A 25,872-nucleotide genomic window follows, 5' to 3' on the forward strand; every position below is an offset into this window, starting at 1 on the left:
CTGACTTCAGCCAGGTCACGATCTCGCGGTCCGTGAGTTCGAGCCCTGCGTCAGGCTCTGGGCTGATGGCTCAGAGCCTGGAGCCTGTTTCCGATTCTGTGTCTCCCTCTCTCTCTGCCCCTCCCCCGTTCATGCTCTGTCTCTCTCTGTCCCGAAAATAAATAAACGTTGAAAAAAAAAAATTAAAAAAAAAAAAAAAAAAAAACTCACAAGGAATTGAATTGGTTCTGGTTGCAAGAGTCAAAGGCTGTGAGTCAAAGGCTTAGCAAAATCTGTTAAATGAGTCTGTTTCATTCAACAATCCCCCACCATCTTGCACTCAAATTTATGTTTTCAATAAATGAAATTCTCCACCACATACAAATGACAACACTAGGCACTGCAGAGATTTCTAAAACCTAGTGCCAACCCTCACGTCTAAGAGGGGACATAAGAAGAGAACACCAACAATTCTAATGATATACATGACGAGGTGTTCCAGTATCTTCTACTGAAGCAGTCAGTGAAACTGAATACCAGGGGACCCGTCAAAGGGTCCCCTCATCTCAGTACCGCAGGCTAGATGATGAGGCATTCTCAGAAGGCTCCATTCTCCGGGTGCCCGAGTGGCTTAGTAGGTTAAGTGTCCAAACTCGATTTCTGCTCAGGTCATGATCTCCCAGTCTGTGGATTCGAACTCTGCATTGGGCTCTTCCCTGACAGAGTGGAGCCTGCTTGGGACTCTCTCTCCCTCTCTCTCTCTGACCCTCCCTCGCTCCCACTCTCTCTCGCTCTCTTTCAAAATAAATAAATAAACTTAAAAAAAAAAAAAAAAAGGCTTCATTCTCTTGCCAGGAAAGGACACCCAAGCTTAGCAAGCTTAGGATATAAATAATTGACCAAGACCTTTGATAACCTCACATAGTGTGAATCAAGCTATATTTTACTTGATCTGGACCTTCCAGTAACACACAAATCCTGTGAAAAGGCAGCTTGTTCCCATCTAATGCCAACAAAGGGAGGGCGGATAGTCACAGCTGGATGAGCTGCAATCACAAGAGCCTTCGGCCTATTGAGGCCCCAGCCTGGGAGGCTCCTCCTGGCTCCCTCATTGGAATAACACAGGAGTTTCCTACGTATTTATTTGAAATTGGAGCATTTACGTTCACACATGCAGAGATTATAAAAATACATTCATTTTATTTTAGAAAAACGCAGATCGATGTAAGCTTATCATAAACTGGCCTCTTAAGAGTCACAGAATTCACAGGAAATAAGTTCTAGAGACCAGGTGCCTGCCTCTGCCTCTGCCTCTCCAAACAGGCCTGCATCCAGTAGAGGATGTGATTCAGGACTGTTCCTCAGAGAGCAGGGAGGTTAGCTACAGAGGCCATTCACATGTAAATGTCCAGTGAGCCAAAGCCTGGGAAGAAGATCAAACTCTCTGGGACTGAACACAAGAGTGGGGGGTGGAAGAGGACAAACCACTCTCCTGCATTTCTCATTTTCTGCTTGTTAATTTCACTGTTGGGAGGTGACCTCTTTTTCCTAATCCTCTTTCAACCCACAGAGTTTGATTCCCCTCCAGCTCAACCCTAATCCACCCCATCTCCCATCTCTTCACTCCTGGGGCACCAGCCCTGGTGGGATCTTTTCCTCCTGCTCCTGGGCCAGAATCTTCTGGAGTCAGGGCCTGCCTTCCATGAGAGGGCTTGGGAGGTCGAGTAGAGGTGAGTCCAGGCAGTGACTGTAGTGGTTTGCTCCTGAATTTTTGCTTGCTGATCTGATCTCCTTACCTAAAGAGTCAGAAGGAAGAATTGCTTTAAACTGTCCCTCTTCTGGGCTGTCTGGGTGGCTCAGTTGCTTGAGCATCTGACTCTTGATTTCAGCTCAGGTCATGATCCCAGGGTTGTGGGATCGAGCCCCGAGTCAGGTTGTGTGCTAAGCATGGAGCCTACTGAAGATTCTTTCTCTCTCTCCCTCTGCCCCTCTCCCCTGCTCTCTCTCTCTAAATAAATAAACAAACAAACTTCCCCTCTTCTTCAAGCCTATTTGTCACCGAGCTGAGTTGAAGTTCCTCAGGGAAGGAAGAAATGGGACTCCCTGACCCTCTAGTCTCCCCTCCTCATTCCCATCTTGCCACACAGGATTCAGGGCTGGTGTGCCTAACAGTTTGGAAGCCTCAGTGACAGGGGAGAGAGAGCATCTCGACCAGTCTTACCTGGTGGGTCCTGGGACCGCCACTTTCCTGGGGGGCTGCAGGTTGCTGCGAGTGGCAGCAGTGATGGGAAGATTTGGCCGCTGGGAAACAGGAACTTGATGGGGGTTAACAAAAGAAATAAGTGAGCAGAAAGTTCAAGTGACCCTCCCCGAGTGAGTCTGGGATTAGTGCCTTTCCTCCCACCCAAGGTTACAAAACAAAGTATATGAAAACCAGTTCACACTCTTTGCCCGGGCCCACATCTCTCCTTAGCTCAGTCTCCCCATCTTCAAATTGGGCTGTAATGAAGATGGAGAAAGGGGTCACTGTTCCCAGCTCTGGGAGGGTGCATTCAAGCTGGGCAAGGGTAGGCATTCTTCCTCCTGATTTCCAGCCATTACGTCCACTCTTCCTCACCTCTGTGCCCTACAGCACTTGGTCGTGGGAGTCCTTTCCGAGGTGGCAGAGAAGCTGGAGGCAGGGCACCTTTGCTGGGTGGTACACTCCGGCTGGTGAGTGGCATTCGGCTGGCAGGCCTGGGGATGGCAGAGGGAACAGGCAGTCGACTGGAAGGCTTAGCAGCTGCTCCCTGCGGCCGAGAGAGGCGCTGAGAGTTGCCGGTAGGAGGCTGTGGGGCCAAGACTGGTCTGACAGGGGTAGGCGGGCCTGGTGGAGAGGAGTAGAGGAATTTTGGGGTCAGCTCCATACCCTCGCTCCTCCCATTCACCCACAGTTTTGCTGCCCAAGTCTCCTCACTTGCTGTTGCTCTCCCACTGGGCCCAGCTTTGCCCCGGACTGGAGGAGTAGATCGGGCGAGAGGAGAAGATGCTGGGCTTTTGGATGTAGGCAACAGATTGCAAGTGGGTGACTCCTGAAATACAAGAGAGAAAAAATAGGACTAGAATGGAAAAAGAATCTGTTCTGCTGGCTGTTTGAGGAATAGAGGTGGAGAGCTGCCTAGATCCCAGGAAGCAAGGGCAGACGTTCGCTGCCGACATCGTCATCCTCATCAATACCATTTATCGTGAGCTTATTGTAGACCGTGTAGAGTTATGCACAGATACTGTGCTAAGTTCTTTGCTTATGGTATTTTGCTCAATTCCAACAGTCCTGAGGTAGAATTTTACTATCCCCACTTTACCAACGAGGAAACCACTCTATGGCTGTACAGAGTCACACACTGGGTCTGAGGGCACCCGTCCAACCCAGGCCCTCCAAACTCACCCTTTTCACACTGGAGGGCCTCTTTCCAGATGCTGCCCGGAGAACCCTGACTGACCCCTTCTTATCGCCGCTCCGGAGTCGGGGTGTCAGGCCACTTGGGGAGGGGGTGCTCCGAGTCAAAGAACTCACAGTGGGCAGCAGGTCTCGGACAGGACTGTCCTTCAGCACAAAGGTCTCCCGCCGGGGGCTGGGCTTCACCCTGCGAGGCCCCAGGCCCTCGCCCGTGCTCTCCTGCTCCTGCAGGGCACACTGCTCCAGCTGAACTGCCAGCCGGTTGGCCTCGTGGAGAATCTCCTCCAGCTTCTCTGGACTAAGGGGACCCAAGCTGAGCCTCAGCCCCTGGGGGGCTGGGGCCACTGCATTTGGATTACTTCGATTGGAGAGTCCTCTTCGGAGCGGTTTCTCTGGAGTCACCGACACTGCTATGTCTTCCTCCTCACGACTGAGACAGAAAACAAACCAGGCGCCATGCCCACACAGAAGAGAGCAGGAGACTGCAAAGGAGACTGGGCAACTCCTCCACAACAGAGCCAGGGACACAACCCCAAACCCGGAAGCCCATGCTGGCTGTGAGGGTGGTCTCTAGGTGATGAGATGCCCCGTTCTATGAGGCCTCATAGGCCTTTAGCACTTACCGACACTGGAAATTATGCCAGGATGCGGACGGAGCAAATCCACTTACCCTTCTTCTTAACATCCTGAAATCTCATTCCAGCTTATCCCTTTTCCCCTCCCCCAAAAGTGTCACAGGGGCCCATGTCAACAAGTCACCCAGCAGCCCCAGGGCACCCAACCCCAATTACCAACCCAGACCCCAGAGGACAATACTTCAGCACTAAGGGGACAGAGGCAGACAGGCACTGTCGGAGGAAAGCAAGTAGGTTAAAGAGGCTGGTACCTGTCAGATGGTGACAGCCCTCCAAAGTCCAAGGTCTCATCCGCTATGAACTTTACATCTGTAGGGGAGGAAGGAAGGAATGCCAGCCTCGGGTCCCTAACGCCGTTCTCAATCGCAGCGCCTTACTCCTCCCTCCTTACTTTCCTTACCTTCCTCTAAATCTTCCATGTTCCAGCCAGCAGGTGCACGAGTCAGATTAGACCTGAGCTGGAGACAGAATACACCTTTCTTCAGGTCTCCATCCTGCCCAAGGCCCCCAGCTAAACGCAGGGTGCAAGCCAGGGGATGAGGATCATGCTGGAGATAAAGCAAGGGTCCCAGGGGTAGCACCTGCCCCTGTAACTAGCCCTGTGAATTCCGGGGAAGGTGCCGAGAAAGCACCATCCCCCTCCTCAGGTTGCCCTGCCGCCCCCCTACAACCTGGGCTCTTCTCACCGGGGGCGGTCTGCGCGCCCCATCTTCTTCCCCGCCACCATCCTCCGGTTCTCTCTTTCCCCAAACCACCTTTCCACTCACACGGCACCACACCCACACCACACCTCCAGCCCACCCTCTGTTTTTACTTTCCGCCCCGCCTCACCTCTCGCAGAAAGCACTTGCCTCCCACCACTTAGTCCCGGGAATCAGCCCTGAGGGGGTGGGGCTCCTTTCGAATCTCTCAGGCCCCACCCACTCTCACCACATGCGCTCCGTGATTGGTAGTTCCCAACATCCCTGCCCTCAGGGGCGGGGCGGCATCGACCAGTCGGCCGGAAGTCTGCAGGTGGGGGCTGTGTGGAGAGCGGTTCTAAAACAGACTTCATCCGGTGGGCTAAGGCGGGGAGGCCGCCTGCGCGCGCGTGTGTCCGGGAGACTTTCCTTGGAGGAGGCGGGGCCTCGTGGCGGCGTGCGAGGGACCTGACCAATGACTGTACGTTTCTCACCCTGCCAGCTGGGCGGAGCCGGGCTCCCCGCTGGACCTCCGAGCGCCAGTCACCCTAGACCCAACGCTCCTCTTGAGGAAATTTGTTTTCAGGGGCTTACTCCGTTTGCGAGCACCGCGTCTGCCATGTTTCCTCATTTGTGATTTTTCCAAGTTATGGAAGCACCTAGACATTTATATTTTAGGTATATTGAGGTTCTCTAAGAAGTACAGCCTCCATTATCTTTTTTTTTAATATATACAAGTTAGCATATAGTGTAATAATGGTTTCAGGAGTAGAATTTATCGATTCATCACATACATATAACACCCAGGGCTCATCCTAACAAGTGCCCTCCTCAATGCCCATCACCCATTTAGCCCATCCTCCCCTCAACCCAACACCCCTCCAGCAACCCTCAGTTTGTTCTCTGTATTTAAGAGTCTCTTGGTTTGCCTCCCTCTGTTTTTATCTTATTTTTCCTTCCTTTACCATATGTTCATCTATTTTGTTTTTTAAATTCCACATTTGAGTGAAAGCATACATTTGCCTTTCTCTGACTGAATAATTTTGCTTAGCACGATACATTCTTGTTCCATCCACGTTGTTGCTAAATGGCAAGATTTCATTCTTTTTGATCGCGGAGTAATATTCCATTGTGTATATATACACCATATCTTCTTTATCCATTCACTACTTTGGTATATTGAGGTTCTCTAAGAAGTACATCTTCCATCATTATTTTAAGAGAACATTCAGAACCGGAGGTAAACAGGTTTTTTGGACACGGAGATTTGGGTCCAATTCAGCCGTGACTCCTCTGTCACAAGGCAGGCAGGCTTGAGTGTATGTGACCTCTCGCTTATCTGCAGAGGAAGAACCCTGACCGTCAGTCATGGTTTCATGGCTAGGAGAACTACCAGAGTCAAGTTTATACCTTGTGCCTTAGGGGCTTTTGAGGGGTGTTTGTAACTTGCTACCTCTAAACTAAAAGCTGTGTTTGTGAAGTGCTTAAGCCTACTTATTAGAGATCTTTTTGTTGTTTCCAAGTGTTGCCTGTGAATAGGCTGGGGCCACCAGTTAACAGGGCTTCTTAGAAATGTTCTAAAAATTTAAAACAATGGCTGGAGAACTTTAGTCTCCAGAGTTTATGACCATTCTTTTGGCTATTTAGAGGCTTTTTTTTTTTTTTTTGGTTTACTTTCTAGTTTTTAGCTGTGAAGCTGAGGTGATGAGGTTTGCAGGCACGAGATGTTACTGTAAGAAATGCCACAGCAAGCAAAGGAGCCTTGGGGTTTAGTGGGGGTGCTAAGGCAAAGGGCGGGGAGGGGGGGCAGAACTTGCAGGCTTGTGTGAAGAAGAACTGAGAGAAGAGGATTGCCTGGTTTTCTGTAGGCTTGTTGGTGAGGGTGGAATTTTGGTTGTTTGTAGGATTCAGGTTCTGTGGAGGTGGGAAGACCAGAGCCAGTAGTTTCCCTCTCTCCAGGCAGGTGGTGGCAAAGTAAAGAATGAAGGGAAAGAAGCTGCTCATTAACTGCATTCCTGCTGGGCCGAGGAGCAGCCTGACTGGGGAAACCCCACCCTTGCTTCTTCCCAACCTCAGGTGAGTGGGGACGCAGTTGTAGCAAATTGGAAGTTAGTTCCTCCTATGGAAACTCATCTCCAATTTCCTGTCACCCAGTTATGATTTTGAAAGCTGTTGCAGTACCAGAAAAAAAGCAACTGAACTACTTTCTCCTCCATCAGAATAACAACAAAACCAGAAGATACAGATTTCAGGCACAAGAATTCTTTACTCAGCCTAAGGCCACTAACCTGGGAATTATTTGTCCCCCTCAGCCCAACCCCTAAAATGACATCTATGAACAGATGTTCAAGATTTTGGATAAATAGACGAATTAATGAAGAGATTACACCCCCTCCCTGGCACGTGGTAGACCTTACTTCAGAAGGAACTCCCTAGTGTTGAGGGCATAAATGACAAAATTAAGGATTCCAGTACAGTTCTTCTTGAATGTGGGAAGATTAACTATGACTGGAAGTCTTGTTCAGCGTGAAGATTTTATTCCTTCACCGTGAAGGTTCAGCATATAGGAACCTTGAGTACTTTGATAGCAGAGGCATGGGGCGGTGGGCTGAGGCCAGAGGTCTAACTGATCCTTAGGGCATCGTAGCTGTGTGTATTCCACTCCTTCCTGACCCCGGCCCTGCTTCAGCTGAACGGAGGCCTCCTGGCCATTGTGTCCCCAACTAACTGGCTCTGGACTCTGGTCCCCCTCTCTCCCCAACCGGGCAGTTGCAGCAAGGGGTCCCGCAAGGGCATTTGACCGTACAAATAATTTGTGTGGCTAGTTTCTCAGTTTTCCCAAGATGCTACATAACTAGTGACATTCTGGATGCGTGGAAAAAGTTAATTATGACATATAACGGATGCCTTGGGGGGCATTGGGGCATTCTCATAGTGCTCCAGTTGAGAAAGGCTGGAATAGACATTTGCCTCAGCTGAAAATAGACCTTTGGTGTGAACAGAAAAGCCTGTCTCAGTTTTCTCAGCCGAAACACACCCTCCTCCTCTTCAAAGCCTTGCCTAAGATTTACTGCCTCCTAGCGGTCTTTTCTTTCTTACAACCCATGATCCCACCCCCCAGACCTGCTACAGTTGAGCGTCGCTTGGGTGAAAGAGATGAGAGGAAAGAGAGAAAGCTTGAAGTCAGGCAGACCTGGTTCCAATCCTAGCTCTGCTAACTTACCAGCTTCGTGACTTGGAGCAGCTTATGAACTTCAACTTCCCCATTTGGAAAATAGAGATTAAAAGTGATAAAGCCTGACGTTCAATATCTGACGTCGAGAAGACTATTTCAGTTATGTGCTACTGTGTAACAAACCACCCTAGTATTTAGGGCTCGAAACCCCAGATCTCATGATTTTACAGTTTGATTTTATAGACAGTCGTGCCAGGAGGACCTGTCTCTACTCCATGACCTCTCTACTCCAGTCCCAGTGGATTGGACTTGACTAGCGCTGAAAGGTCTCAGGCAGCCACACGTATCTAGGGCTATGGTGCTAGCTGTCAGCTGGGATGCTGGGTTGTCCTGCATGTGGCCTCTCATAATTTGGAAATCTGTCCTGAGATTCAACTACTAGACCTCTTAAGGTCTAGGCCCAGACTGGCACAGCATCACCTCCACTACCTTCTTTTGGTTAAAGCAGGTCACATGGTCAGCCCAGATGCGAGGGGAGGGGAAGAGACCCCAACTCTTTGGGAAGAGCACGATGCCCTTGCTAGCCAAGATGGGGGGAACTGTTGCTGTCTTTTGCAGATGCCATTACAGAATGGCTTTAATATCTTACTTGTTATGAGAATGAAAGCAAACATGTAAGCAAGAGCACCTCACCTTTATTCTTTCCCCAAGGCTTAGTGAGACTCTGCTCCAATTTCTTCAGTGTCTCCCAGCCCTCAAGTCTTAGTGCTTGGTCTTTAATTAGCTATGTACGTATATGTGTGTTCTGCTGCCTGCGTCTCTGTGATGGATGTGCATCCTCTTTTCCAACTTATACTGGAAAGATCAGAGAGGAAGAGACCAAGTCATGTTCAGCACCTCTTTCAGCACCAGGCACAGGATAGAGTTGAGTTTAGCTCCGTCATAGACTCTAAACAAAAGGACAGTGTTAGAAACCTCTGTGGAAGAGAATGTGGATATAAGAAGAAAGAGGAGGGGGCACCTGGGTGGCTCAGTCAGTTAAGTGTCTAACTCTTGATTTCAGCTCAGGTCACGATCTCACGATTGGTGGTAGCAAGCCCCGTGCCGGGTTCTCTGCTGACAGTGTGGAGCCTGCTTGAGATTCTCTCTCTTTCTCTCTCTCTCTGCCCCTCCCCTATCTGCACATACACACTTTCTCTCAATAAACAGACAAACAATTTTAAAAAATGGATTCCAACTTTCTAAATGGTTTTCCCATAGAGAAAGGCTCAAACAGATGGACACTTATGCACCGAGGATCCACACGTTTATTTAGATTAGTCCAAAGCAGATGTTGTGCTGGAGTGCTTAAGGACACAATCTCCCCACAGTCAGGCTTCCTGGAGGCACAGAAAAGAGAGGGTATGTTGTGGCTCTAACAGCAAACAACCAGTGCACACCCAAGACGCTGAGGCAATTCTCCTCACGGTCCCTGGGTCCCGTGCTATGAATTCTCTCCTTACCCTGCTTTGTTGCTGTGTGCTGGCTGAGAGAGAGGTAACAGGGCAAGTCCCGACACAATATAACATTAACACAGAGAGGGAACTAAGGCATGGCCAGAGAGCTATCTTTGCAAGCCAACTGGCAGAGAGAGCTCTCTTGAGAAATCTGGACTTTTAATGCGTCCCTGAGGGTTTCCATTTGATCTATATCAATGATGGGCTCAAATAAATGGCATCTGGGATGGTGTTCATTCTGTTTTCGTCAGCCAGGAACTGCAAGTCCCAGGAGACATTGCGAACTGGTTCTCCCTAATTCTCCCATGAGCTGCTCTTTCACCCCACTCATTAGTTCATGCACAGCATTTCTACTGTGAGTGATTTAGAATCTGAAGAAGCTATCAAATTTTAAACGATGATCTGAGTTTGGGACCACATACCCGCATGTTCAATTATTACTGACCTATGATGATAATGGTGGTTTTCTTCTCTCAGAAGGGAAGGAGTCCACAAACTTCAAAGTAAAAAACAAGCAAACGAATCTGCTTCTTACCATGCTTATGACACGGCGGTAGAAACAGTTAGCAGGAGCAGCCTCCTGTCTCTTTTTCCACGCTGCTGCCGCTTGGTGGTGGTGACCCACCTCTACTCCTCTACTCTACTGGCTGTTCCCTTGATGCCTTTTCTTATAGCACCTGCCCACCTCCCTTCCACTGAGCCCCCTTACACTCGGATAGATGCTATCACTCCTTTCCAGAGGACCGTTAGATTTAATACCTATCATCACTTTGAGTACAGAAAGAGGACATGACAAAAGCAGTACCAACTATGGTAAAGTCCTTCCATGGAGATGATAGTATTAGCTTACAAAAAAAAAGTGGTTAAAAGGAAAATAGTTATCAATGACTACATGGTCGAAAGGCTTAGTTAGGAATACAGATATGTATTCAGATCTGCATTCTGTATACAGATATGTATTCCTAACTAACACTAACAGATTCAACACTAACTGTAAATACAAAATGCTCTATTCAGAAGCCCAGTCCCTCTCTTTACCTTTGTCAGAGTTGCCCTAATCTTCTTTGGAGGCCTCAGTGAGGAGCTGCAAGAATTCAGACATTTCTCAGAGTTAGCATCTCAGAAATTTCTGGGAAACCTTCTTTTTTTTTTTAATTTTTTTTTAACGTTTATTTATTTTTGAGACAGAGAGCGATAGAGCATGAACAGGGTGGGTCAGAGAGAGAGCGAGACACAGAATCTGAAACAGGCTCCAGGCTCTGAGCTGTCAGCACAGAGCCCGACGCGGGGCTCGAACCCACGAATTGCAAGATCGTGACCTGAGCTGAAGTCGGACGCTTAGCCGACTGAGCCACCCAGGCGCCCCTAAATTTCTGGGAAACCTTCTTGTGGAGCATTGGGAAGGGATATACTTCTCATGTTTTTTGAAAGTCCATTATGTAATTAGGAGTCTACACATGGGGAAGAATAGGGCACGTAATGGCCCATTCATTCCTGATTCATGCTATGCACACTTAGAGAGTGCCCACTGTGTCAGAAACTGGGCTCATCACCGGGGGGACAAGTGTGAATCAGGCTGTACCTGCCCTCACAGTGCTCATGGGTTAAATGAGAAACCAGTAAATAGGCACTTATATAACAATATGTTAAATGCAGTGATGGAGATCTGAACAAGGTGACAGGCAGAGATAAATGAATGAATACTTTAAAAGAGGTATGGGGGGGGGGCGGTGCCTGGGCAGCTCAGCTGGTTAAGTGTCTGATTCTTGATTTGGGTTCAGGTCATGATCTCATGATCCTGAGATCAAGCCCCACAAGGGGCTTTGTGCTGAGCCTGGAGCCTGCTTGGGATTCTCTCTCTCTCTCTGCTTCCTGGACTGGGCCGAAGACTGTATAAAAGAAAAACGGTCTGAGTAAGGAAAGTCTTGGGCTCTTTCCACCACAGTGCCGACTCCTCACTTAGCCAATACTGGGAATCTTGAGGGGAGCTGATCACCACTTTGTGCTTCAGGTTTCTCCTTTGCAGAATGGAAATAGCCATTCTTTCTATATTACAGAATTGTGCTGGAGGGAAATAAGATATTGGATAACAAAAACGGCCCCTCAAATACATCCTGATGATGACGGTGCCCAGTGCCGAGAGCACGTGAAGGGGAAGCCAACCAAGCCCTTCTCCATGCAGGCTTGTGGCTCTGCCCCTGAATTTTCCAGCTGTGGAGAGAGGGTATGAGTTCTGCCCTTACCTCTCACATCCACCCGACAGTCCACAGATGCCTCCCCCAGGGGGTTAACTGCCTTGCAGGTGTAGATACCCCCATCAAAGGGACCAGGCTTGCGGATTTCGAGAGAGCAGATTCCCAGGTGAGTGAGGGCTCGGTACTTGGGGTTGCCTTGGATATCCATCTTGTTCTTCAGCCAGATGATCTTTGGCTGCAAGATAAGGGTGAGGGGGCCAGCATGGGAGTGGTGAGAAAGTTCCCCATTCCTTACGTTGGGGGAGGGGTTCCCTTACTGGTATCCTCAAAATCTTCCCAGGCTCCTTCTGTTGGTTGAAATGAGCACCTGAAACCTTGCCTTGTTCATCAAGTATTCCTGAGTAGAAAAAAGGTAGGACCTTCTGTTCTTTCCCCTGAGGCACCGGGCCTCAGAATCCCCTCTTTTTTGTATGTTCGTTGTTGAATCATTCATATTCTGTTTCCACTGTTGGCTAGGGAGTCACTGTTGTCCCCTCTGGTTAGAAAGTAGTTTCTAGAGTGGGCTTATTGGTACCCTCTTTCTGAGATGTAGTACTCTGGCCCAGGACTCCTATGCAAAAGGTACTTGGTAAGGTTGTTAGGTTTTTTTAAATTTTATTTTAATGTTTATTTATTCTTGAGAGAGAGAGAGACAGAGTGTCTCTGCTCAGGGGATGGACAGAGAGAGAGGGAGACACAGAATCCGAAGCAGGCTCCAGGCTCCGAGCTGTCAGCACAGAGCCTGATGTGGGGCTCGAATTCACGAACCGCGAGATCATGACCTGAGCTGAAGTCAGTTGCTTACTGTCTAAGCCACCCAGGCGCCCCCTTGGTAAGGTTGTTAGTGATGTTTTACGTGGTGTAGTGTACAGAAGTAGTGACTAGATCGGAAGTAGACTTGCTCAGGGTTATGGCCTCAACTCTAGACAGCTGGTAGGCATATGGCCCTGAGCAGGTGAGGCGTGGTGGGTGACTAAGGAGAAACCAGCGGGACTCCATCACCTCTGCCAGAGAGACAACTTGAAGCTCATGCCCAACTGCCAGCAGATCGGCAAGTGATCTTTGCAGAAGAGGAGCAGACACTAAAAGGAAAACTGGAAACATCATCCACGTCAGCCTGTCTTGGACTCTAAGTGCCCTAGCTGTTCCTAACCTACGTAACCTGCGGTGGAAGAGGCAGGCGATGGTGATGGGAACACATGTTTTAGAATGCTCTCCCACGTAGCGGAGGTGAGGGCAGGAGCAGGGAGCAGCACAGCACGGCCACCATGCAGAACTCCTGCTTACCTTGGGAGAGGCGCGGACGCAGCAGAAGAGCTGGGTGTCATAGCCCATGACCGTGGTGCAGTCTGCCAGAGGCTGGGTGAACTTTGGGGCTTCAGAGAAATCTCGCTGTGCAAACCCCCCAGTCTTGCGAAGGGTAGCTGAGGAGACCGAGAAGGGCCCTGCTGTAGTGCCTGAGATCCCCCACCCTTCTTCAACTCTCCACCCTCCACCCTTCCCAGCTCCAAGTCTCTGCGCCCCACCTGCTTTCTGGATGTGGGCAAGGTCAGCAGTGATGGGGGCTGTCTCACTGAGCCCGCACTGGTTCTCAGCAAAGACTCGAAATGCATAGGAGTTGCCCACGATGAGGTTGGAGACTGTGAAGCTGGTGCGGTGATAACGTTCCAGCACCGTGAACCACAGCTTTGGGGGCCCAAGAAGATGCCGTGAATGAGATGCCTGTTTTGTGAACTCACTCCACCTCGGCTCACCGCATGGAGGTAGCAGAGCCCCATTCCAGAACGTGTGATTGCTCCCTCCCCACTCCCTCCCTAGCTGCGCCTCACCCCAGATTTTGTGTCAGCCTTCTGCACGGTGTATCCGAGGAGTGCCGTGTTGCCTGTGTCTTGGGGAGGTGTCCACTCCAGAGTAGCATTGGAGCCCCAAACATCCACCAACTTGATATTCTGAGGAGGGCCTGGCCTCTCTGAAAGGGCCAAGCGTGGCAGTGGGCAGGGTAAGGCTCACATATGCATGGGAATCACTTCGGGGTGCCCTTCCCCTTCTCTGCTCAGCTATGCCCCCCCTCACCCACCACTGTGCCCCACACTCGGTGTGGGGAGTCACCCTGGCCTCCCCAGCTGTCTGTGATGGCTCCTCTAGCCTGAGGACCAACTTGCTCCCACTCCCCCTACTGTACCGATCACCAGGATGTCAATGGTGGCAGTGGCCTCCAGCTCGCCCAGCCGCACGCTGAGCTGGTAGCGACCTGAGTCAGCACGTTGGGCTTCTCGGATGAAGAGGATGGAGTCCCGCTCCCCATTGCGCACACTCACATGGCCGGCATCCAAGGCACAGCCATCATGTGTCCAGGTGGCTTGAGGTTTGGGTTTGCCCTGAGAAATGGGAGTAAGGCGCTGAGCAGCCCCAAGAGACCTCGTGACCCTCCCTGCTGCAGTGGGGACCAGATCCACCCTAGGTCCACATGGTGACTGGACTCGCAACTGTGAATGCCTTGAGTTAGAAGTTCGCACACTGTCCCAGGGGACCTGCATCTTTCAGCAACAGCTGAAAGGATGTGGAGGAAGGAAGGGGTTTGGCTTTGAGTCTCCCGCCCTCTGAGAGTTTAGATCACCCGAGGCAGCTGGGGCTAACAATAGCTGTCTAAACTCCCGAGAACCCTCCAAACTGAGAGCTCCCAGACCTCTGCTGACCAAGGGGCAGAGGTTAGCCTCAGCGGGTCACATGGGGGCACGCCCCACCCCATCCCCCCCTCAGGAGTGCAGAGGGAAGAGTCGTTCTGCCTCAGACTTCTGGTGACTTGGCCCCGTCCACTCCAGGCCAGGACAACTTCCCTACTGCTAGCAGGACTCTCAGTATCTGTTTCCAAATCAACACCCTGGCCTGGTCCCGGCCCGGACCCAACACGGAGTCAGCACGGGGCCAGCATGCTTACCTGGAATGGGATTAGTAGGTTCACGGTGTCTCCGACCTTCCGGATATAGGTCTGCCTCAGGGCGCGAGGTAGCCAGATCTTGGGGTGCTCTGAATGATAGAAGGAGAGAGAACAGTGGGTGGTGAGCCTCCTGTAGTGGGAGGCGCAGAGCTCAGAGGAGGTGGACACTGCACCCGGCTGTGCTCCATGGGCAGACGCCCCAGGTGCTCGGCAAATCAGTCCTCTCCTAGGGGATGGGAAGATTGCTCCCTTCGTCTCGCTGGAATTTCGGGATGAGTGATTGGCTGAAATATCCTCTGGAGAGCATTCAGGTCTTGGCAGAAAGCACTGGAATGTGAGCCTGACGCTTACTTCTTTTAATTTGTAATGCTCAGCTACTGACTCTTCATTAACTGAGATTTCCTTTTTCTGTTTGTGCACAGACTGGTCCAGCCTGTGGGGTTTGCCTTTCTACCCCATTTCTGCATTTGTCCTCAACAGCACTCCATTTATCAAAGCCACTTTCAATGTTAGTCTGGACCTCCAAGCGTCAGCCCTGCTTCCCAGTTTGAGGCCACACTGGAGGAGAAAGTTTTCCACTCTGCAGGCAGAGTCAACACCCTGGACCCACCGGGACAGCACTGACGTCACTGAAGAGGGAGCTGGTGTCTGGGTCCCTTCCTCTGCGTGGCTATCCTGCTTGGACGACCTGTGCGATGCTCTTCCAGTTGGTGGAGGATCGCTTTGTACCAACAGACTCTGGGAATCTGGGAAAAACTAGGCCACCCCTCCCTGCTCCTTGATGTTCCAGGCCTGTTCCAGTGAGTCGAGGGATTAGTTTATGTCCCTTGGCTTCCAGGATGGAGGCAGGAGACGCTCAGGAAAAGTGCTGAGTGTGAGGTTTGGAAGACGACCAGGTGTGACCGCTTTCCTCTCCGGATGTCTTGGGCTTGGGCTGCCTCGGCTGAGAAAGTGCAAACATCCCACCTGGTTCCCTTGGGGGCCTGGCTGAGACTGCACCATTTTCTAGCTTTCTCGGGGCTCCTGTCTCCTTCTTCCTCAGGCAGACAGTCGCCTGTTGCTGTTGTCAAAAGTGGAATGTGACAGCGCCTCATTCCTCACTACCTCCCCGGCCTCTCTGCACAATTCTTTTGTGGAGTCGTAAAAAGCCTCACCCAGGTCACTCCCGAGGCAAACAGCACCACTGTGTGATAGTGGGCTGTAAACTTTCTGATAACGTAACATTTCCCGACAATACATTCCTGAGCACTCCACTCCACGGTCTGTGTGTTCACTTACAAATTGAACTGTTTAAATATGTACATTATGCAATGCAAACTTTTGAATGGTGAAATTTAAAATACAGTACGTAGGGGTTCTACTGTGTTCTTCCTACACCTCAATTTGTAGCCCACTGTTTAGAGAGCAGGAACCTCCTTCCCATGGTCTGCCCTGTCACCACCCCGAGGTCACTTTTTGCCTTTGGAAATAAATATAAACACAGATAGCGCACACTGTCCATTTTTATTTATCTAGTTTCCTTTTTCACTGTGTGGCTTATGTTTCCTCCTGGTCTGTGCTTCTTAGACTGCACCTCACCCACCCCTGCCCCTGGCAAAAGCAGGAACGAAGTGACACGGGGCCTCCTCAGGTGCTCTGAGCGGCTGGCCTGCCTGTGTCGCTCAGGGCCTGGCGCCCCAGTAAGAACGGCGGTGACAGCGATGGAGCCCCAGGCGGCTGGGCGACAGTTCTCTGGTTGCCCTCTGTTCGACTTTGGCGGTTTGGAAGGGGGCGGGGCACGAAACACAGAAGAAGCGTTTGTGTGATGTGTTCCTCTCCTGTGGCCCTCTCGGCAAGCGACCAAGGAGTTGAGAACGAGCGGATATGACTTAAGGGTTTTCTGAAAAAAAGAGGGTGGCAGTTGAAAAGGAGGGTCAAAACCTCATCTTGTTGGGCTTGGTTCCCTACTGTTGGATGAGGAAATAGCCCTTCACACTTGCTGGAGGGAGGGCTGGAGAGAAGCCGGCTCTTCTGTCCCCTGCTCTGCCTGCATGACGCAGAGGGAGCTTGATGAGCGCCAGGATCAAGAAGACAGGGAGGAAAGGGCTCGGAGAGAGAAACACACTTGTGAAGTTGTGCTGCCTCTCCGTCTAGAAATGTACGTCCAAAGAGCCTGTTCTCTGAGCACAGCATACCTGCCCCCTTACCTGCCCTCCACTGTCCACCTGGGCCTGCGCACCTTGTCAGGGCTCTGACAGTAATCTTGCTCTTAGGAGGAGGTGGCAAAGAGGGGAAGGCAGAGGGATACCCTCAAGAATTGAAAAGGTTGAGGCGAGGAAACCAGCCGTCACACCTGAAAGATATGTTGTCTGAGTCCTGCTCTGCTTAGAGCTCAGGTGGGGAATGGGCTTCTATAGAGGGGTGCATGCCCACTGATCTATTTGTGCCCACTTAGTGTTTCTCTTGTTTCTTAGAGAGATACTTTGGAAGATGTTAGCATTGGTTCACCTGAACTAAGGAGAACAATTACAGAAATAATTTTATGTGGAACATAAATTAAGATGGTGGTATTCATGGGGCGCCTGGGTGGCTCAGTTGGTTGAGCGGCCGACTTCGGCTCAGGTCATGATCTCGCGGTCCGTGAGTTCGAGCCCCGCATCGGGCTCTGTGCTGACAGCACAGAGCCTGGAGCCTGCTTCAGATTCTGTGTCTCCCTCTTACTCTGCCCCTTCCCTGCTTGCAGTCTGCCTCTCTCTCTCTCAAAAATAAATAAACATTAAAAAAAATTTTTTTTTAAAGATGGTGGTATTCGGAGGAAGATGAGCAGAATGGGCCGGGGTCCAGAAGGGATCCCAGCGGAGGCAGAGACAGAGGAGAAGGGCCCACAGCTAGCATGGCAGTCTCTTCCTCCCTGGGGGGCGCCTGTGCCAGTTCTTTGTAAGTGGGATTCCCTGACAAGATGTGAATCGATAGGGGACAAAGTTAAGTTAGTAGAATGCTCTGAATCTGAGGCTTAGTAGGTGAGGATTCTGCTCTCAGCAGGCTCCCAGACCACAGTGGGGGGGGGGGGGAGGGGGGGAGGAAGGAGGACAGGCTTGGGCAAAAGCAGCTGACAGTGCAGGAGGTGGCAGGAGACAGTGTGGCAGCTGCAGGTGCCCAGGCAGCGGCACACTCCTTCCCAGCTCGACCTGGGCCCTCGCCCTTTGCTAAGAATGGTAATTGGAGGGCTCATTTGGGGCATCTCTTTTCACACATCTGCAGTCAAGAGAGGTGTTAATTGTACCAACCTTGGGGAAACATGGCTTTTCCCTGAAGCCCAAGGTCTTTCTCCTCCTCAGATGCCAGGAGGGATGTGAGCCAAAGACTAGAGCCCTAAAGCACAACCTAGGTTTTCTTTCTTTCTTTTTAAATTTTTTAAATGTTTATTTTTGAGAGACAGCGAGCAAGCAGGGGAGGGGCAGAGAGAGAGAGAGGGACACACAGAATCTGAAGCAGGCTCCAGGCTCTGAGCAGTCAGCACAGAGCCCGATACAGGTCTCGAACTCACAAGCAGTGAGATCATGACCTGAGCCGAAGTTGGACACTCAGCCTACTGAGTCACCCAGATGCCCCACAACCTAGGTTTTCTAAGACCAAGTTTGAGACAGCCACAATTTGGTTTTCTCCCTTCATGGAGTGTAGGGGAAAAGGCATTTTGAAAACAAAAAGTCCTTTGAGAGACATTGGCTTCTGACCTGTGGGGTCGTCTTTCCCTCAGACAGAATGTCGTCTAATTCTTTCTTTAAAATGAACAGAGAAGGAGACTACTTAAAGTCCAAAGATCTTGACTCCTCTTGATTAGAAATTTCCTCTTAATTCTACCCTAATTTCATTCTGCTGAAGTTTATGCCCATTTCCTTATTCTGTGCTCATGGGGAAACAGATGTTCATATTCTCTCAAAATTTCCCTTTACACAGTTAAAGCCTGTCCTCCAGCAATTCCTGAAGTGCCATGTAGTTCATACTGATGTTATTACTTATGGCCTGGAGAGTGAAGGAACAAGACAGACACATCAAAAGAAGGGAGGGAGCTGTGTGTGTGTGTGTGTGTGTGTGTGCAAGTGTGAGAGATAGTGTGTGTGACAGGGTGTGCATGAATGTGTGTAAGGGGGTAGGGGTATGCGCATGTGTGTGTGTGTGCTCGGGCCTGTGTGAGTGAATGGCTACCCATACAGGGCAAATGCACAAGGTGAGCAATGGCTTTGAAACAGGCTGTGGACTTGGCCTTATTAGAAACTTGCCTGGAGGAGGTCACAGGAAGGGTGACCTCCAAAGTACCTTGTGGGACAGGAGTGTCACCTTCTTGAAGACGGTGAAACTAAGGTCAGGAAAAAACAGAAGGACATAGAAACAGGGAACTGCTGTCTGAGAAGCAGACACCACCTTTGGGGTGGTCCTCCCCATCACGCTTGCTGTGTGATGGCCACTCTCTCTGGTACAGTTCCAGATCTTCGTGATCTCAACCCCTCCCCCCCGTCCCCACTTCCATTTCCTGCAGGGCCCCTCACGTCTGTGCCCACCCCTCTTCCAGCAGTGTCGTCCTCTCTGGCTCTAGCCCCTGGTTCCTTTGGTCATTCTCTAGCTGAGTAACTGCAGACCCTGTAATCTGAATTTCAAGCGCCTCACTCTCTCCTCACCTCTACGACAGAGGGTGGCTAACTGCCTGCCCAAATGCATACTGTCTCTCCCACAGTGTAGCGCCTTCTGGGAAGGGGCTGCCCTGGCCCCCTCGCTATAGGACCATCAGACTAGCTCTTGCCAATGAAGTGCAAGTGGAAATGACGAGAATCACTTCTGAGCCAAGGCCTTCAAGAAATGCGTTCTCTACATCCTCTTCTGCTAGCTGCAGCCATGTGGCTGAGTACAGGGCCCTGAGGCACAGCAGAGCCACAAGAGGGAAGAGGCCTGGGTCCTGGAATCATTGCATGGAGAACGGTTTTTAATAGAAATAAATAGAAACAGAAGCTTTTTCATAGAAATAAACATCTATTGTTTTTGAGCCTTCAGTTCTGAGGCCTCTTTGTTACATCAGCTGGCAAACCCCGACGAGCACAGCCTCTGCCCCTAGAGTGCTCCCCTTCTGCCGCTCCAGCTACCAGCCATCCGTCAGCACCACTGAGACCTCTGATCCCCTGTCTTCCTACCCCTTCACTCCCTGTCACCCTCTCTGTTACCACTCTCTCTCCCACCCACCTTAGATTCCAGTCATTACACTCCCTCCCTTGTGTCCCCACTCAAATTCCTTACTCCTCTTTTACTCCACTGCACTCTCCTAGCAATGGCCAACCCCAGTGACATGCTTTCCACCCACTCAGTGCCCACATCTGCATGCTGGGGAAAAACACAAGCGAGGCTGACGGTAAGCTGATGGCCATGAGCAGTGACTACTAACTCCAAATGGCCCCTGGCAGTTCTAGTCCACTCTGCCTCCTATTCTCCCAGGTGACTATTGGGTACCTCCCTCTTCTAAAACCTCCATACCTTCTCCCTCGTCCTCATCCTTAGTTGATGATCTTGCTAGTGTCTCAGGCCTGCCTACAGCCTATTCTTAGCTCAGCAGCTAGAAGAATCCTTAAACCCTATAGCTGACCATGTCAGTTTCTCACTTAAACCCTGCCCAGGCTGCCCACCAGTCTCAGAGTTGAACCAGTCTTCACAAGGGTCCTGCTACCTCTCTGCCGGCAAACCTACTGTTCTCTTCCTCACGCTGCAACAGGCCCAGTGGCCCCAACCCATAAGGCACACACTCCTGCCTCAGAGCCTTTGCACAGACTGTTCTCTCTGCATGGAAGACATTCCCTCCAAGTATCTGCATGCATTGTTCTCTCATCTCCTTTCAGTTGCTGCTCAAATAGCACCTAATTAATGGGACCTTCACTGAATATCCTGTTTAAAACTGCCGACATGTTTCCCACCCCCAGCACTTTGTGCCCTCCCTCTCTGCTTCATTTTTCGGCACAGCGTTTATCACATCTGACATCTTACATATTTTATTTATTTATTATCTATCTCCTTACACTAGAAGGTAATCTCCACAAGGGGAGTTACTTTTGCCTATTTTTATTTCTTTAGCAGTGTGTGGCACATGATAGGCATAAAAAAAATATTTGTAGGAGGAAGAAAGAAGATAGGAAGAATGGAGGAAAGCAGGAAGAAGGAAGAAGGAAAGGAAGGTTGCTCCCAGGCATGGGCTCCAGCTTCCCAAGGCTGGAAGACACAGAAGAGTTTGGATTGAAAAGAGATGCAGTTATTTTGAAAGCAGCAGCTGGGCCCTTCCTCTGGGTCTCAGGGTCTCCTCTTCTCCATGGCAGGGGTACAGCCTGCCCCCCAGCCTCCCACCCAGCGCTGCCTGCAGGACCCAGTGCCTCCGTACAGTGCTGAGGGGAGACGGAAACTTGTTTCCCAGTGCCAGCCGCCTACGTCTGCTCATCTTCTAGCCACATAGTAGGCTTTCCTGACTAAAAGCTCATGTTGGCCAGTTACAATTTATTTTGACGTTGCAAATGCATGTCTGCCCCTGGTGCCTGCTCCGTTTCCTGTGCACACGCACGCTCGCTGCAGTGCTCCTCTGGGTCCGGCGGTGCTCCCCGTGAGGTACAGGAGGGGTTAAGAGGAAGAAAAAGACCTTAGAGCTCACGCGAACATAGGGACCATCTAGGCTGGGTCCATGGCACCCTGAAAGACCTTTGAATGGGCTTCAGGGATTCTGTGGGCCCCCTGAACATTTTCTAAGTATTTTTCCTGGGATAAGATTCTACAGATTTCATCAGATTTTCCTAGGGGTCCACAGCCATCAAAAGGTCATCCTTCAATTTACAGATGAAAAAATGGAAGCCCAGAGAGGTGCAATGACTTTCCTAGGGTCACAGGACAGAGCTAGGACCTTGTCCTCTCTAAGCAGATAACAGATGCAAACATATATTGCAAACTATCACAAGCACTGCTTACCTTCACTGACCTCTGGGATGCTAATGAGTGGAGCTGCTGGCGCGGGGGGGGGGGGGGGGGGGGGGGGGGGGGGGGAGGGTGGTGGCGGGGGGGGGGGGGCGGTGAGGCTGCACTTGGGGCTGGCCGGGGGCTGTCAGGAGCGACGGCCCAGAGTGCCCACTCACAGCCAGAGGGAGGAGCGTGGCGGAGACGGATGATGACCTCCCCCAGGGTCTTATGGAGGGAGACCAGCCGAGTTGGGAGTCAGCAGTCCCGGCTCTCACTCTCTCTCTGCCTGTGTCGCTTATTCTCTGGATCCTTACGGAAGAAATGGTTTTCTGTCTCAAGACCATCCCAGCCTAGTGTGCTCACAATAACTCTGCTCCCCTACCTCTTCTTTTTCAATGGAAGGAACTCAGCCGGCTCTCTCCCTGTGGCATTGAAACAGCTCCTGGAAACCCAGCGCCTCCCGTGAGGATGACGAGTGGCAGCCAGCTTTCCCTACTCAACCCTGTTTGCAGGTAGAACTCTGTCTTCACCCCTAACTTGAAAACATTTTATTATCTACTCACATTGTCATTTGGCCTCTTCCCAGGTACTTTGGGTCACCTCAACAGTCCTCCTAACCCCCTACTAGGTAGACAGTAGTAATTACCATTTTACAGAGAGGAAATTGAAACTGAGTAGTTGGTTAGCTTGTCCAAGGGCACAAAGCTGCTGGAGGCAGCCTGGGAATTGAGTCTAGGTCACAGCGTCTTCTACCGCTCCCTACCCTCGGGTTTCATGCGTTTCTTGTTTGTGGTCTCTGCATCCCCTGCACTTAAGATGTCGAGGGGCCAAAAGTAGAGACTTTGTGCAGGTAACTGTCTTAAATGTTTGAGGCAGCCCCCGTGGTTCCTTCTGCCGGTTACTGCACATGAGACAGGAAACGCCTGGCTCCTGCCTTCCACCTCTGGTCGGCCAAGCCAGGCACCGTGGGCGACACCCCAGGTGAACATGACAGAGGCCTCAGCCAGGGGCAGCTGGGGAGTGGGTGGCTGGGCTGCTGGCAGGGAACCTGGGACTGGAAGGGGCGCCCACCACCTCCTGGCTCAAAAGCGCCTCTTCGCTTAGAGGCCCAGAGAGACCACTGTGGAAGGGCGGCCAAATGCTTCTCCTGGATGGGCTCTGCTTCCATGGAGGTCAGACCCTGAGAGGCTGGGATTTTCCATGGGAGCCAGCTGGGGTGTTGGGGTAGGTCCTGGACCTGTGGCACTGCCAAGGGAGAGGCAGAGTGTCATGGACCGTTCACCACCAGCTTCTCAGTTGCTGTAAGTTTTTCACTGCCCTCTTCTAAGCCAGACGGCCACCATCTCACCCCTCAATCCCTTCCTGGCTGGTATATATCAGGTCCTCAGTCCCTGGGACAGACATGTTATTAAAGGTAAAAATATAAACAGATCAGTTTTAGTCGCTGGAAAGCGTCACATACACCATCCCCTGGCTTCTCAGCTAAAAAGCACAAACCCAGCAAAGACACATGAGCAGCAAGTAAGAATCCACCAAGCAAAGGGGTGGGAGCTCCAATGAATGCTCCCCCACCCTAGGCACCAATCCCATGAAGCTTCCCTCTGCACAAACCTGAGGAGGTACAGTCAGGGGGTGAGGGATATCCTCCCCAACTCCTACCACCCAGCCGCCCCACCCTTCCCAACCCCACGGGTCACCTTCTATAGGGGACAGGAGCTGGGGAATGGGGCTGCCGGCCTCCTGTCGAGGTGAAGCTGGGGGTCCTTCTGCATCCGCTGGGCTCGTTTCTTTCACCTTCAGTGTGGATCCTGAGGAGGCCACCTCGGGAGCTGTGGCTGCCTCCATGCTGGGCCGCCCGGAGGCTGGGCTCCAGAGGGAGATTTTCACTGTTGGTGGTGAGGGAGGGGCTAAGCACCTGCTCTCCAGCCTGGCCTCCGGGGTCCCAGCCATGGGCTTATGTAACTGGCCTGGCCTTTTCCCACCCGGCTACTCCCAGCAGAAGGGCTGAAGTAGGGGCCGGGGAAGAGAGGGAGATCAGACAGCAGCCCAGAATAGCCGCAAGAGGACTGAGGTGGCCCCACTCACACAGCCCGGGGGTGGGGTGGGGGTGTGTGTGGTAAGCTTTGAGCTTCAAACAGCTCCCCTGGCCGCGCACACAGATCATACAATGGGGCTCCTGGCTTAGCAGGCTCAGCGGTTCACACGCACACCTGCACACCTTTCACCTTTAACGGCTCCTTCTCTCTCTGTGCCGTGTTCAGGGAGCTGTAAAGTCTTGTCAACTCGCCCTTTTCAGGGTCTGTCCCCATCCCCTCCGCCAACCCCCCTAGTGGTGGGGAAGGTAGAGTCTGCCCTCTGGAGCTGGACTACCTGGACTCACTTTTGGCTCCATCACCAACTAGCTTGTGCGACTTGCATCACAGTCTCTCTCAGGTCTGTTTCCTCATCTGTAAAATGGAGACGGTAATGCCCATAGGGTGGTTGTGAGGATTAGAAGAGGTAATCTGTGCAAAGTGCTTAGCAGAGTAGAGCGAAGTGCTTGATAAATGGGAGCTATTTTTAGGTTGGGCCAGCACGTGGCCCTCTGAGAGCTCCCTTGCCTCTGAGATAAAGTACCAGTAAAGCGAGAGGCAGCAGTGGTGGAGGGGAGCCAGGGGCATGAGGTCAGAGTATGTGTGTGTGACTTCGGGCAGGGCTACTCACTCATTAGCTAGGTGACCCTGGGCAAATCACCGAGTCTGAACCTCAGGGCTCTGAAACCAGAGATGATGATGCCATGACTGTGTTGAGGCTAAAATGCTAATAATCGAAGGAAATGGCCAGAGCATAGGAAGTGTCATTAGTTACATACTAAAGGTCCTATAGGATTTCTAGGCTTACCAAGCCATCATTCTACACGTTCTGTACTGTGTCCAAATGGTTTCCTATCATACCCTCACTTTCTTTGTTCCAGAAACCAGCATCCCCTTTGTGTGTGTGTGTGGAAAGACTTTATTTTTAGAGCAGCTTCAAAGGGTTCACAGCAAAGTTGAGTAGAAAGTACAGAGTTACCATATACCCCTTCCTCCTTTCCACCACCTCTTTTATGGAAAAAAAAAAAAAAATGAGTGTGGTTGAATGGATGAGCTCCTTACTCATTTCTTCCCTCTAGCCCTCAATTTAGAGACAGAGTCGATAGGATCCCAGGAGCCTGTGCTACAATGGAAACTCCCCTTTGCAACTTGTGTAGGGGCTGAGGCCAGGAAAGCTAGTAGACACCCTTCTGGCCCAGGAACCTATTTATCAGGAGCTGGGATGGCCGAGAGGGAGCTGTGTGGCTGGACCTCTGAGGCTGCACTTGGTGCCACATCAGGATTCGTGTGAAGGTGGCTGCCCGATTTCTTTTGCCTGAGCCAGCCAACAACTTTATAAGTACAGAGTTCCGACATCAGGAGACTCCAAAACCCCCTTTTTCCACCCTACTTAACCCATCCTTTGGTGAAACTGGTCTAGGCTTTCAGTCTAAGCCCTTTGTTGCAATAGAGGTGTAAAGAATCAAGGTAAAAATGGAGACTCTTAGGGTCTGTCCATCATGAAGTCTAATTTAATGAGTCTAGGTGGGGTCTAGGAATCTGCATCAGAAAAAGCAACCTTAGTGATTCTGGTAAAGTCTTAGGACACTAGGTTAGATAGACTTGCTGAAAATAAAATTACATACATAATCTCCTAGGGGAGGAACTCTTCCGCCAGGTGGCGGGGCTCCTTAGAAGCAAAATCTTTTGCCTCTTCAGCTTCAGACCATGATGTCAGAGTAGGTATTCATTGGAAATATCACCCAAGATGGCAGACTGAGAAGCAATTTTCAAGGCTCAGCTAAAGGTTCAAGGGAGTTGGGGAGGAACCTCTCCTAAAAGACAAGTTTGGGGAGAGAGGAAAGCGGCAGCTCTTTGAATGTCCTTAAATGAAATGGATCAGGCAGGCTAGGAGTAAGAACAGCAAGAGAAACCTGAGAGAGGCAGGGTTGTTGTCTGTCAAACCTGCCTGAAGGAGCATCTAACTCAGGAGAGTCATTCTATGCCGCTGTGTCCAGAAGGAAGAGTGTAGCAGTGTACTGAAAGGGTGTGTGGGTGTGAGACCGAGAAAGCTGGCCCCACAAATACCCACAGGAGGTAGACTTTTAGGAGCGGAAAGAACAAGAAAAAACAGTAATCCCCCGCAACTTACCTAATACCTCTCATGTGACAAATGCACAGTCCTGCCTCTTTTACTGGCTTATTCTCTGGTGGCTGGAGTTTGATTTCTGAGGCCAGAAAACTGGAAAATCTACCATATTAACAAACTGTACATATTAACAAACTACAGCTTA

At 50.9% G+C, this 25,872-nt stretch overlaps 2 protein-coding genes and 1 long non-coding RNA gene across 13 annotated transcripts; 1 reads left to right on the forward strand and 2 right to left on the reverse strand.

Moving 5' to 3' along the window:
• Positions 1-1,122: 1,122 nt before the first annotated feature.
• Positions 1,123-5,489, reverse strand: PSRC1 (proline and serine rich coiled-coil 1). Of its 5 annotated transcripts, none has more exons than XM_045478551.1 (8): positions 4,981-5,489; positions 4,451-4,508; positions 4,302-4,359; positions 3,404-3,845; positions 2,907-3,050; positions 2,597-2,715; positions 2,201-2,294; positions 1,123-1,775 (listed from the first exon to the last, which is right to left on the reverse strand). In XM_045478551.1, exons 1-8 carry the CDS (start codon positions 5,011-5,013, stop codon positions 1,575-1,577), a joined length of 1,149 nt encoding a protein of 382 aa, XP_045334507.1. In that variant the 5' UTR covers positions 5,014-5,489; the 3' UTR covers positions 1,123-1,574. The 5 variants fall into 5 exon arrangements, with proteins under 5 accessions (XP_045334507.1, XP_045334503.1, XP_045334506.1 ...); XM_045478547.1 differs by having other exon boundaries at positions 1,160-1,775; positions 2,597-2,845; positions 2,936-3,050; positions 4,981-5,271; XM_045478550.1 differs by lacking the exon at positions 4,981-5,489 and adding an exon at positions 4,882-4,956 and having other exon boundaries at positions 1,160-1,775; positions 2,597-2,845; positions 2,936-3,050.
• Positions 5,490-5,670: 181 nt separating this feature from the next.
• Positions 5,671-16,064, forward strand: LOC123598388. The gene is made up of 2 exons (XR_006712580.1): positions 5,671-6,806; positions 14,996-16,064. It is a non-coding gene; the product is annotated as an uncharacterized LOC123598388 (long non-coding RNA).
• MYBPHL (myosin binding protein H like) lies at positions 6,817-25,841 on the reverse strand. 7 transcript variants are annotated; one of them, XM_045478546.1, is made up of 11 exons: positions 25,731-25,841; positions 23,908-23,974; positions 23,225-23,413; positions 14,574-14,662; positions 13,818-14,013; positions 13,465-13,604; positions 13,162-13,321; positions 12,923-13,059; positions 11,645-11,831; positions 10,440-10,485; positions 9,190-9,284 (listed from the first exon to the last, which is right to left on the reverse strand). In XM_045478546.1, coding segments are annotated over exons 2-10 (1,110 nt in total). In that variant the 5' UTR covers positions 23,909-23,974; positions 25,731-25,841; the 3' UTR covers positions 9,190-9,284; positions 10,440-10,474. The 7 variants fall into 7 exon arrangements, 6 of the variants coding, with proteins under 6 accessions (XP_045334498.1, XP_045334502.1, XP_045334500.1 ...); XM_045478544.1 differs by having other exon boundaries at positions 23,898-23,974; XR_006712575.1 differs by adding an exon at positions 9,847-9,897 and having other exon boundaries at positions 23,225-25,768.
• Between the last annotated feature and the right edge of the window lie 31 nt (positions 25,842-25,872).

This window comes from Leopardus geoffroyi, chromosome C1, assembly GCF_018350155.1.
Source record: "Leopardus geoffroyi isolate Oge1 chromosome C1, O.geoffroyi_Oge1_pat1.0, whole genome shotgun sequence".
In the NCBI taxonomy this organism is placed as follows: domain Eukaryota; kingdom Metazoa; phylum Chordata; class Mammalia; order Carnivora; family Felidae; genus Leopardus; species Leopardus geoffroyi.

Excerpts from the sequence above, each read along its gene's own strand:
- PSRC1 (XM_045478551.1), bottom strand. The coding sequence starts at position 5,013 with ATGTTGGGAACTACCAATCACGGAGCGCATGTG. Across the intron at positions 3,846-4,301 it reads GGGCTGTCACCATCTGACAG|TCGTGAGGAGGAAGACATAG; the intron begins GTACCAGCCTCT and ends TTTCTGTCTCAG. Across the intron at positions 1,776-2,200 it reads GCGGTCCCAGGACCCACCAG|GTAAGGAGATCAGATCAGCA; the intron begins GTAAGACTGGTC and ends CTGACTCTTTAG.
- MYBPHL (XM_045478542.1), bottom strand. The coding sequence starts at position 23,477 with ATGGCTGGGACCCCGGAGGCCAGGCTGGAGAGCAGGTGCTTAGCCCCT. Across the intron at positions 13,605-13,817 it reads CATTGACATCCTGGTGATCG|AGAGGCCAGGCCCTCCTCAG; the intron begins GTACAGTAGGGG and ends TGGCCCTTTCAG. Across the intron at positions 13,060-13,161 it reads TGCCCACATCCAGAAAGCAG|CTACCCTTCGCAAGACTGGG; the intron begins GTGGGGCGCAGA and ends CGGTCTCCTCAG.